The sequence below is a fragment of the Clarias gariepinus genome, chromosome 25 (genome assembly GCF_024256425.1).
Source record: "Clarias gariepinus isolate MV-2021 ecotype Netherlands chromosome 25, CGAR_prim_01v2, whole genome shotgun sequence".
In the NCBI taxonomy this organism is placed as follows: Eukaryota; Metazoa; Chordata; class Actinopteri; order Siluriformes; family Clariidae; genus Clarias; species Clarias gariepinus.
In genome coordinates this window covers 10,899,022-10,912,183 of record NC_071124.1, presented here as the reverse complement: position 1 = coordinate 10,912,183, position 13,162 = coordinate 10,899,022, and the positions used below count along the sequence as shown (strand labels likewise).

Genomic DNA, 13,162 nt, shown 5'->3' with positions numbered 1-13,162 from the left:
CAAGTCCTGTAATGTTATTGTGTGAAAAAGTATGGAACATGCAGGAAAAAACTGTATAATCACTTCTGTAGTTATTATAATGCCAAAAGTAAACTGATATTTATTGACAACGTAATGAGTCCTTAATACGTATTGCAAGACCACACAATATATTTTATGTAAATTTTGTAACACAATACAATGGAATCTTGGATTTTGAGTGTTTTGCAAGAAGAGGAAAATTTTTAATAAATTTTAACTTAATAAACGAGCGGGGTCTTGATCTAGGAGTAGTACGCATGTGGTTTGTCTGATGAGCGTCACGTGATCACAACTGAGCCAATGGTTCTTCTCTCTCTCGCGCTACTGAATTATGGGTAATCGTCTCTCATGCTCTGTCTCAATGCACATGCGTCACTCATATAGTCAACATCTGTTTCGTGTGTACTGTTTATTATAACAATGTAACCATGTGTGTGTGTGTGTGCACGTAAAGCAAAAGCAAGTGTCATTAGAGAGGTTCCCTGTCTCTCTGTCAAAAAGCACTGAGTCCGTTAGTATGTGTGTTCGTGCACGAGTGTCATTATGGGATGCCTTTTAAAGGTAAAGTGCAGGAACATGTTTATAATTTTACTTTATATTTTGTATATTTTCCAGGGGGGCTGTATCATGGCTGTCCCTTACGCTGGGATACACGAAGAAAGAATTTCACTGTGTTGTAATGTATACGTGACAGTTAGGGGCTTAAATAAACTTATAACCTTAAATTAGATTAACTTATAATAATATACTTATTTTTATATAAATATTTTTGGGTTTAAATGCACAGGAATTAAAGGTTTAACAAAAGGAGACGGGTGATGATTAGTAAAATAAGAATTGAACATAGCAATTTCAATAGCACATCAAGGAAAAATCCAACAGGTCAAGGTAGGTACTGTCAGAAAGAGGTGCACATATGTCATAAGTTAAGATGAGATAAACCTTTATCGTCCAACCAACAGAGAAATTTATATGGTTACAGCAACAAAGAAAAAGAAGAACAAAAAATAATAAGCGTTCTACACTCTACACAATAAAAAAAAATTATAATTGCGATCGGTGCTAGTTGTTCAGCATAGATATATATACTGTCAGTATATATCTATGGTTGTTCAGCCTAATTAGAAATTTCATTTTGCGTTTACAAAATGGTAAAGTGGTGACAGGTGACACTAGGTGGCGGTAATGCAACGTCAGAATGCCAACAGTTGGTAAACACCAAAGAAGAAGAAGCGCTACGCTCAAAACGCGAATATATACGCAAGATGTGATTAGTATTTTCTGCCCAAAAGGTTGTTTGTTTATCTATCTACTCACTATTATATACACAGGAATCTAAATCAAATCATTCAAAACAAGCAGCTGCCAATCCTAGACTGCCTGTGTAAGTTTTCCCTCGGTCTGATTGCTCGTTGTCACAAAATAATGATAAAAAAAAAACTACTGTATCCATTCTCTGATATTACAACACGTTACACAGCCTATAGGATGGACAGCCTAGCTCACAAAACCCTACAAAGCTTTCCATGTGTTGGGAGTTTAGTAGTCCCTTTGGTGACTCCATCACCTAAACCACTGAGATGCTCGGTGTCAGTCAACTTTAGCCGAAGTAGAGTTTAAGTGTTTGGGAATGTCCAATAGAAAAACAACACACACAAACAGCTACATAACCGGCTTGATGAATTCTATAACATCTTACTTAGACAGCACACACTTCCACTTACCCTTAAACGCTTTACTGGGATCCTTTAGCATGGATTTGAAAACAGTCCCATTAAACTCGCTGTTACTATCTTTAGCTTTCTTCTCTGGTATGAGAAAATTTAAATCAGCGTTTTGACGTTTATTTGCCATGTTTTAACTTTAATTGCGCAGAAGCCGAAGAAGCATTGATACACGTGGTTTTCTTCTTCTCTTATGTTTTGTGATATGTGTGAGTCTGATTTGCCTGTCGGTTGGCATTCACCACCTACCGGACTGGAGGGTGGAAATGTAGCGCAGTTGAAAGAGCGAAATTTAAAACTCCACGGATGTCTGCTCCTGAAACCAGTGCACATTTACACACACTGGCGGTGTACATATATTTTTCGTAAATGTAATGGCAATAATTGTAAAAAAAAAAAAAAAAAAAAAAAAAAAAAAATAATAATAATAATAATATTAATAACATTTTTTTAAATATGTACAATATGAAAGATATAAAAGTACAAGCATCAGGTATTAAACAGTTAAATATAAATAGAAGTTATACAATATAAACAAACTTAACAAAAATATACAAATAAAGGATAACAATAAACAGAGTTAACCAACTAATAAACAGACAAATAACTAACAAAAAAAGGGGGGGGGGGGGATAAATACTTAAAATGATGAAATAGCACAAAATACTAATATAGAAATATAGGGGGGAAAGGAATAAATCACAGCGTTCCACTGATTAAATCAGAATGTCGAGACAATAGCAAAGTAGATTTATCATTTTCTATTAGTTTTAAGAAGTTTAAAAGGTCTTGTATTTTACAGAGGAAAAGTGATAGTTTGGAAGATGATTTAGAAAACTTACATTATTTGATTCAGGAGTCTTACAATTTTACATTAAGGGACATAATTATCTTTTTCCATCACAGTAATAAATCACTTGAATACTGTACATTGTCAACTGTTACTTCCAGTTAAGAGGAAAGTTCCCAAGCATAGTGACATCACAGTGTTTGCAATACTCACTCACTCATTGTCTATAGCAATCTATGCAGTGTACAGGGTCGCGGGAGCCTGGAGCCTATCCCAGGAGACTTTGAGCATGAGGCAGGTTACTGTACATCCTGGACGGGGTGCCAATCCATTGCAGGGCACACACATACACACACGTTCATTCACACACTACTGGCAATTTGGGAATACCAATCAGTCTAGTCTGCATGGACTGTGGGAGGAAACCCACCAAACACAAGGGAAAAATGCAAACTCTATGCACATACAAGGCGGAAATCAAACCCAGACACTGGAGGTGCAAGGCGACAGTGCTAACCACTAAGCCACTGCAGTGCCCTGTTCACACTGCTTACTTCTTAAAAAGGGCTCGATTGTGTGTAAGTGTGTAAATTCTCTTTTGCTCCCAAATGTAATCTAACCTACTATCAATCTCTACTAGTGTGTAGGATTTGTTTAATTACGGTCTTAGACTTGTGTTTAGAATGTACACCCAAGGGCCAACCAGCATTAGCTTCCATGTTCAGTTTTAATCAAAAATAGCTGTTCCCATATGTTCTCCCTTAATCATGTAAGGATTAGCACATACTGAGTTAGGATTCCCTTCGTGCAAATGTTCATGTCCCTTGAGCATTGTATAAGCACTTTCAGTTGCTAAAATGTATTTTTGACATGTATCAGTCTGTAAAGAGTTCAATAAAGCCATTTCTAAAGGTTTGGTACTCCATTAAACTTGGTGCAAAACTTCCCAGGAGGGGCCTGCCTGCCAAAATTACTCCAAGAGCAGAATGACGACTCATTCAGGAGCTTACAGAAGTACACGGAAAAACATCTAAAGAACTGCAGGCCTCATTTGCCTTAGTTAAGGTCAGTGTTCATGATTCAAAAATAAGAAAGACAAAAGCCAAGCGAAAGCCACTGCTGACCCAAAGGAAGACAAAGGTTTAAAGTTTCACTGTTTTCTAAATACATTTAAACTCAGTGTTTTTTTTTTGTTTTGTTTTCCTGGCATTGTTTAATTTGTCAGAGACATTGTCTATTGTGCTCCGAAAGCAACGTGGGCTTCATAGATAATTGATATTGACATTGGATTGAATCCAAGATGGTGGCGCGGCAGTAGCCCGCAGCGGCCGCTCCAGAGCCAAAATGGTGCTACGTTGTTTACGTTTTGTGTGTAGCGCATTTATTTTACCCTGTGTATGGATATCGTCGCGACTAGTGTCCGCACATACAACCGCCAGACACTTTTCCACCTAAATAACCCGGTTATAGACATCCACGATGAGCAGCGGGAAAAGCTACGAGACCTCGGCTTGCTGTGCGAACCAGGCCTCAAAGCCTCGGCGTTGCCTGATGCCGGCGGCCGGAGGAAACAACATTGGAAGCGGTGCGGAAGCGCGGCAAACAAGCGGGAGTCTGTGCTAGGCTAAAAACAAACGTTTTCCCGTTCATCATCCTATCCAACGTCTGCTCCCTGGACAATAAACTGGACTATATCCGACTCCAGCAGGCTACACAGCCTGAAGTTAGAGACTGCTGTGTTTTTGTTTTCACGGAGACATGGCTCAGCGACAGAGTACCGGACGCTGCTATTCAGCTAGACGGGCTAGCCTCGTTTCGCGCTGACAGAAATGCAGCTCTGTGCGGTAACCCACGTAAAGCTGCTGGCCCAGACAACATCCCAGGCAGAGTGCTCAGAGAATGTGCTGAACAGCTGGCAGATGTTCTCACCGACATCTTCAACATCTCTCTGAGCAGCGCCGTCGTTCCCACGTGCTTTAAAGCCACCACCATCGTCCCCGTGCCCAAGAAGTCTACTGTGTCCTGTCTCAATGACTACCGTCCAGTCGCACTTACACCCACCATCATGAAGTGCTTCGAGCGGCTCGTCATGAGACACATCAAGACTCTGCTGCCCCCTTTACTGGACCCACTGCAATTTGCGTATCGTCCTAACCGCTCAACGGACGATGCCATCTCCACTACACTCCATCTTGCCCTCACACACTTGGACAAGAAGGACGCATACGTTCGAATGCTGTACATAGACTTCAGCTCAGCATTCAACACTATCATCCCCCAACAACTGATCGGGAAGCTGAGCCTGTTGGGCCTGAACACCTCCCTCTGCAACTGGATCCTAGACTTTCTGACCGGAAGGCCTCAGTCAGTACGGATCGGGAACTGCACCTCCAGCACCACCACACTGAGCACTGGGGCCCCACAAGGCTGTGTGCTCAGTCCCCTCCTGTTCAAACTGCTGACTCACGACTGTGTAGCAACACACAGTTCAAATCACATCATTAACTTCGCTGATGACACGACCATAGTGGGTCTCATTAGCAAGAACGACGAGTCAGCGTACAGAGAGGAAGTGCAGAGGCTAACGGACTGGTGCAACAACAACAACCTGTCTCTGAATGTTGACAAGACAAAAGAGATGGTTGTTGACTTCAGGAGGACACGAGGCGACCATTCTCCGCTGAGCATCAACGGCTCCTCTGTGGAGATTGTCGAAAACACCAAATTCCTGGGCGTCCACCTGGAGAAGGACCTCAACTGGTCCCTCAATCCCAGCTCCCTACACAAGAAAGCCCAACAGCGTCTCTTTTTTCTGAGAAGACTGAGAAAGGCCCAGCTTCCACCACCGATCCTGATCACCTTCTATAGAGGGACTATTGAGAGCATCCTGAGCGGCTGCATCACTGTCTGGTTTGGGAATTGTGCCATATCGGACCGCAAAACCCTACAGCGGATAGTAAGGACAGCGGAGAAGATCATTGGGGTCTCTCTTCCCTCCATTGAAGACATCTACACCACACGCTGCATCCGCAAAGCCAACAGCATTGTGGCTGATCGGACACACCCCTCTCACACACTTCACACTCCTGCCATCTGGAAAAAGGTACCGAAGCATTCGGGCACACACATCCAGACTGTGCAACAGCTTTTTTCCAAAAGCCATCTGTCTCCTCAACAAAAAGGGACTGAACTGATAAACACACACACACACACACACACACACAAACACAAACATTATCACTTGGCTTAACTCAACTACCTCAATACATCAAAACACTGAGACTGGACTGACTAATCAACACAAGCGCAGACACACTGACCTACACCACCAAACTATCGTACACACATCTGTAAATGCCTCACTGTTTATCTCTTCTGCACAATATTCATTACTTTTTGCACAAATTTCAATTCTTGCTGCTATGTTTTACTACCTCAACACCATATTTTATGTTCTGATATGTCGTTGTTGTCGCACTGTCACTTTGTTGTTGCTCGTTTGCACATTTGCACGTGCACTTTATGTTGTCTGTTGTCTGGAAAAAAACTGTAGATAGTCTTTTAATTAGTTAGTCTTTAGTTAGTTTTTGTTAATTTATGTTGTAATTTATGTTAGGAATATCTGTCTTGTCTCTGCTAGCCAGCTAACTAGGCCTCTTAGTTAGCTAGTTTAGCTTCTCTGTTAATTTATGTTGTAAGTTTATGTTGCATGTAGCACCTTGGTCCTGGAGGAACGTTGTTTCGTTTCACTGTGTACTTACTGTATATGGTTGAAGTGACAATAAAGCCGACTTGAACTTGAACAACCTGTCTCTGAATGTTGACAAGACAAAGGAGATGGTTGTTGACTTTAGAACGACACGAGGCGACCATTCTCTGTTGAGCATCGACAGCACCAAATTCCTGGGCGTCCACCTGGAGAAGGACCTCAGCTGGTCCCTCAACACCTGCTCCCTACACAAGAAAGCCCAACAGCGTCTCTTCTTTCTGAGAAGACTGAGGAAGGCCCAGCTTCCACCACCGATCCTGACCACCTTCTATAGAGGAACTATCGAGAGCATCCTGAATGGCTGCATCACTGTCTGGTTTGGGAATTGTGCCATCTCTGACCGTAAGACACTACAGTGGATAGTGAGGACAGCAGAGAAGATCTTTGGGGTCTCTCTCCCCTCTATTGAAGACATCTACACCACACGCTGCATCCGCAAAGCCACCAGCATTGTGGCTGATCGGGCACACCCCTCTCACACACACTTCACACTCCTGCCATCTGGAAAAAGGTACCGAACCATTCGGCACAACCATCCAGACTGTGCAACAGCTTTTTTTCCACAAGCTATCCGTCTTATATTTACATTTACATTTGGGCATTTGGCAGACGCTCTTATCCAGAGCGACTTACATTTTTATCTCATTACACATCTGAGCAGTTGAGGGTTAAGGGCCTTGCTCAAGGGCCCAACAGTGGCAACTTGGTGGTTGTGGGGTTTGAACCTGGGATCTTCCGAACCATAGTCCTTAGGGGGCCTTAACCACTGAGCTACCCCTTGCCCGTCTTCTTAACGGCACATACACACACACACACAAACATTATCACTCAGCTTATCTATGGAGTTATATTCCTGCCACAACGCGCCCCACTATTGGTGAATACAGACATGACAGGTGGGGTGCAATGAATGGGAGGGAATTTGTGGAAAATAATAGGAAAGTACCTATTCTAATTCATGCTTTTCTTTATTGACAATAAAGGTCGAACACTTGAAACTAAACAATCACACGCAAAGAAATGGATCATTAATACAAGTAAATTAAAATAACATCAGAGAAAAAGTGTAACCATAGTGCAACAATAACGGTTTAACGCCAGCATGTTAAATGCAGAGGAACAATATATAAGAAAACATTCTGTATTATATTTTATTTATTCCAATGTGTATGCTGATGTTCCTGTATTTTTGTTAAAAATTACATCTTATACAGATAATAAATTAATCACATCACATCAGAACATAGAATACTTTACTCCCCTTGGAAAGAGCGAACAAATTTCACTCATCTCCTCTTCAAAATCGTCAAACTGTGAATTAGATCTTATACCGTCACATTTTCTCAAGCAACTAGTTCCAGCCATAACAGAACCCCTGTTAAAAGTAATTAACTGTTCACTCAGCAGTGGGTATGTTCCTTAATCCCTTAAATTAGCAGTTATTAAACCACTAATTAAGAAACCTGACCATGACCCCTGTCAGCTTTGCAAATTAGGACAGAGCGGGGACAGGCATGTGTGAACGACAGTGCCATGGGATGTGTGTTGAGTGAGTTCGTGTTAATGATTCTTTTGTTATTAGTACTACAATAAAGCTCCTGAACCGGAGAATGCTGGTATCGCCTCCTTTTATAAGCTTTCCTAACATTACACCAGCCACCTAACACACAGTATGACTGCAGATCAATCCCTGATATCTGTGATCACCCAAATGAGGATGGGTTCCTTGTTGAGTCTGGTTCCTCTCAAGGTTTCTTCCTACCCTTCCCAAATTTGGCCATACTTGTAGGTAAAGAAGGGAAGGCATACACTCTCTCGGCTGCCAATCAGAGCCACAGAGCCAACATGGGCATGCAGAGAGAGCAGGTAGCACTCAAGAATGTGTCTCTTTGCTTTGTGATTCTATATGAGTAGCAGTTCATAAAAGATTAGTAGTTGGCTTCATGTGTTGTGGACAAACCATTTGTTAGTGGGAAATAGCAGGACCAGTAAGAGGTACCAAAAACGGCATTTGCTCGATAGTACAGAACTGAAATTTCCCACAAGTCTACCTGAGCCTCCAGTAACACACTGGACTTTATTTAAACTTAAACTTACCAAAAACTAGCACACTTACATGTTGTCTAATTATACATCTAAGCAGTTGAGGGTTAAAGGCCTTGCTAAAGGCCTTAACAGTGGCAATCCTGGGACCTTCCGAGCAGTAGTCCAATGCCTAACTTCAGAGCTACCCCAACCCTATTATTTATTTAATGCAAACATTTTTTTATGTTACCAAAGAAATACTATATAGTATACTAATACTATACTACTGTATATGGAATACGATATATTCTATATGTTTACTTAGAACAGGTACAGTACCTTATAGGTTTCAGACAAATCATTAATAAAAACCCTCCCTTACACAAAAACTCAAATAAACAAGCAAGAAGTAACTCAAAACCTTATACTTATATCTAATATTTTATAACCTAATATTTTATATTCCTCACCTGCATTGACATACTTACAGTATAGAAACTAAAATCATCTGTTTAATAGTCTCCTGCGATATTTTAATCTTCTCTAGTGTATACATGTGTGTATCTCTTTAGAGCAGGTTTACAGTGTACAAATATAGCTCATATAGCAACAAAACACAGCATCTTTATTATGTTTCTAAAGATAAGCATTTATCCATTTATCCACTGGCAATGTGTTGTGTGTATGTGAAAGGGACAAGTGAGAGACAGGGAGAGAGAGAAAGAGAGAGAGAGTAACAGACAGACAGACAGACAGAGAGACAAGGAATGCTCAGCTGTTCATTTATTTCAAGTCATCTTTTTTTAGTATACATGTCAAATATTTTTCCAAATGTATATGCACTCTCTCTCTCTCTCTCTCTCTCTCTCTCTCTCTCTCACACACACACACACACACACACACACACACACACACATACACACACGCCCAAACATACACATACAGTTTATAAAGATGCTGGACATAATCTAACGTTCCCAGTTAGAAACAGTTTTTAAAAAATATATTTTTAAATAAATATGGCAATATAGCTAGTGTTCCTTACTCCCACACATGTGAGGCATTATTATAAGTATTTTAGTGCTCTTTCTACTCCAGGAAATCTAGTTCACATCAAAAAATTAACTATGTGTCCTATTAAGCAATATATTGTGTTATAAGTTATAACACAAGGTGAGTTATTTCTAAGCCACCAGTTGACACCCAGACAGCTGCACCAGTATGACTCTCTTTCTTAATGCTTCTTGTTGAGTCGCTTTGTCATCCTGGTAATTCGACTGGTAGGTCTCAGTCTCATGAGTTGTTTTAAATTTGGATTTTATATCCACACACACACACACACACACACACATGTATTTTTATATTATATTTTTTATTTCTAATAAACTTTCTTATGCCTTTTCTTAACCACTTTTCTTTAGCATTTTCTTCACTTCTCTGGTGTGTCTATGGCCAACCCACTCTTTCCTTCCTCTGGAATATGGGTAACTTTTTCCTTAGATACAGGCCCTTCCCGTTTGATTTCTGTAACCTCTGTGTAGGTAACTTCTGGGCTGGTCTTCTTGCCTTTTGGTGGAGTCACAGCAGGCTCTGCCTCAGCACCCTCCTGGCCCTCAGCAACAGCACGTTCCTTCTTGAGTATGGTGGGAGCTTTTTTAGCGATGTTCTCCTTCAGCCTTTCACTACTCAAACGCATCTTTTCCCGCTGCTCATGAGGAATGATCTTCTCACCTAGGGTGTTGATCTTGGTGCCCAAAGTCTGGCCTGTCTTGCTTAGGCTCTCTTTAGTCTTGCTAAGGTTCTCCCGTGTTCGTTCGCGGGTCTTATTCATGTTTTCTTTGGAAAAAGCAGCTTTAATGTTGTCTATCCCTTTTAAGCCTGTCTGCTTCAGACGTGCCGCCCTTGATGACTCTGCCTCTTCCACCACCATATACTCCTCATCAGATGAGAGATCTGCAGGGACTTCATAATTGTCAGGCTCCACCTCAACATTGGCCAACCCTACATCCTTAGGGGTTTTTGTCACAGCAACTGAGGGAACTTCAGCCTCACCCTTAAGGAAAAGACAGAGAGAGAGAGAGAGAGAGAGAGAGAGAGAGAAGAGGAAAAATGAATAAAGAATGTTAAAGAACAAAGGAATAAAAATATGTTTTTGTTCAGTTAGTCTTAACTTAAGGCCAATGTTATATATACTAAGTGAAGCATCTTCCAAGTGACTAAATGAAAATGGAAATTCATCAGCATTTTTAACTGACAACTAAAAGCTGATCACCTGCACCCAAAAAACTGTGTGGAAAAGATTGATGGAAATTCAACAAACATTCCTTGAGACTAAAGGAAGACAAAATGAAGAAAAGATACACAAAAAACATAAGTGTTACAATGTATATGTGTTTCTATGTATATGTACCTGGTAGATGACCACTCTGAACTTGTTTCTGGTGAGAAGTTCATCCTGCGTACTCTCGACTTTCTTTACACGAACATTCTGCTTCTCTACACGTGAACGCACTTCCTTCACATGAGCACTCACACGCCGGGCCTTCTGCATCAGTTTGTCTACAGTGGTTGCTGTGGAACCGTGGTTCTGGACCAGTTTGAGCAGCTCTGATTGGACTGTAGAAACAGAAGTCTCAAGCTGATGTTGCCGTTCTTCCATCCGTTGCTGACTGGCCTGCACACCATCAATGATAGTGGAGACACGTTCCAGAAGAGACAGGATGGAGAGTGCAGACACCGGCTGACCGGACTCATCTTCAATGCCCAGCACCATGTCTCTACCCTTATCCATTTCCTACAATCACTTACGAAAGCTTACAAAAGCAACCACCGTAGGTTTAGAGAAGATAAAGTCCTCAACCACACATTTATCCTGGTCAGCAAGGAGAACTGCAGACTGTGAGACTTGGAAAGAAAGAGTAACAATGCAAAGACCAAGATCTGTCCTCCCAGAGAACCAGCACCCTGACTAATTCCCCCCACTCATACATCTCACAGATATAAATAAGTACAGCTGTAAGAGGACACTGGGCATTTTGGGAATCAGCAAAACAGGGAAACAAAATGGAAAGCCCCGATAGTTTAAAAAGTCTCAAGAGATATACAAATGCATTTTGTGTGTGTTATACTAAGTGATTAGCCCTTAAGATATTTTGATTGAAGTTGAAATAGTGTTACATACTGACTTTGTGTGTGTGTGTGTGTGTGTGTGTGTGTGTGTGTGTGTGTGTGTGTGTGTGTGTGTGTGTGTGTGTGTGTATGATTAATTTGGCTGCAGAAGGACCAGCCCACCAATACTTAACTAACTCAACTGGACAGCAGCTGCAGCTGTCCCATACACTGTAACATGACCTCATGAGTATTTCTGCACTCTGACATTTAAGAACTACACCTCCCAATGTTCCCCCGTATTGTGAGGTCTGTTTGAAACTTATTTAAACAATAAAAATATTTCTCATATGTAAAAACTATGCAAAGTGTGGTAATAATCTTTTTATGTGTCTTCTAAGAGGTGGAAGTAATTTTATTTTAGGGTTGTCTGAGATTCTCGTTAATGCAGTATCTCAAGAACAAGTGTTCGGAGGTTTATAGCATTTTAACTGGATTCAGCAGATGGACTTCTAAGATTTTGGAACTGACCAAAACAGAGTCCAAGTCAAACTAAAATTAAATGTCTGAAATATATATTTTTTATGTCTTACGTCCTATTTAACATATGTTACATAAAGTACAGTAAGTAAAAGCTGGTTCTCTGATCACTTACCTATCCTTTTCACTGCTGTTCTTCTGAGGTCATTAATCACAATGATTGTGATCAGAGATCACTTAAACGTTTGGTAAAATTATGATGAATTATTGAATTATTGAAATTATGAATATACTAAATGAAACAAACTGATTTCTTTATTCCCCTCACGGCACAGGCATATTTTAAGATGACAATGCCATGATTCATCAGGCTCAAATTGTAAAAGAGTGGATCAGGGAGCATGTTACATCATTTTCACGCACAATCAGGAATCTTTGAGATTACTGGAGAAGATTTTACATAGCGGTAAACTCTCCGATCATCAACACAAGATCTTGGAAATAAACTAATGTTATTGGGACGGAAATAAATGTTGTGACATTGCATAAGCCTAGCGAAACAAAGCCACAGGGAATGTTTGCCATAATCAAAGCAAAAGGCGGTCCAACTAAATATTAGAGTGTGTGCCTTTTTTTGGCTGGACAGTGTATTATTAAATTGTCTGAGGTACTTGAAAGTGTGACTTGCCCTTCATTTTTTACACCTCAATGAAAGACAAACTGAATGCGTGTTTGGTGATCTATCCCATACATCTATCTCTACTTTAGATCTTGGTCCCTTAGCCCCTTATATGAAAACTTGTGTAAAAAAAATAAGTTAGGTATAACATTAGATGGTGAACTGAGCTTTGAAAAAGTGTTGAATTCATCAGTTTCTTTAATCTGAGATTATTGAGTAAAGTCAAGCCATTCCTCCTTTTAGGCAGTGATTCATTCTTTCATTAGCTTATGACTTGATTGTTGTAATTTACTTTAATATGGTATTAATCAGCTATCTCTTGGCCAGTTACAGATGGTTTGAAATGCTGTACCCTGTCTATTGTAAAATACCAGAGTTGTAGCATGACTCCACAGGCCACCAATTCATTTTTTATTTTGATTAAAATGTTTGTTTTTACATTAGATTATTTAGGGAACTTAGACTGTCAAATCTGTTCCGCTTAGAGCCAACCAAGAGCCAACTACAAATGATGCCGTGATTTTTTTTATTTGTAGCTCCTAAGCTATGGAATAGTTTATCTTTGT

At 40.4% G+C, this 13,162-nt stretch overlaps 2 protein-coding genes across 2 annotated transcripts in view; both read right to left on the bottom strand.

The window, feature by feature from the left end:
- The window catches only part of urb1 (URB1 ribosome biogenesis homolog), a 53,394-nt gene extending 51,446 nt beyond the window's left edge, over nt 1-1,948 (bottom strand). The window contains exon 1 of the mRNA XM_053486698.1: nt 1,746-1,948. Within this exon, the coding sequence (XP_053342673.1) occupies nt 1,746-1,875 (130 nt within the window). The 5' untranslated portion in view covers nt 1,876-1,948. The remainder of the gene's footprint in view (nt 1-1,745) is intronic.
- A 7,281-nt stretch (nt 1,949-9,229) lies between these two features.
- On the bottom strand, nt 9,230-11,317 carry cavin4a (caveolae associated protein 4a). The gene is made up of 2 exons (XM_053486936.1): nt 10,740-11,317; nt 9,230-10,382 (listed from the first exon to the last, which is right to left on the bottom strand). The coding sequence occupies exons 1-2, from the start codon at nt 11,118-11,120 to the stop codon at nt 9,759-9,761; spliced, it is 1,005 nt and encodes a 334-aa protein (XP_053342911.1). The 5' UTR covers nt 11,121-11,317; the 3' UTR covers nt 9,230-9,758.
- Nucleotides 11,318-13,162: the final 1,845 nt, after the last annotated feature.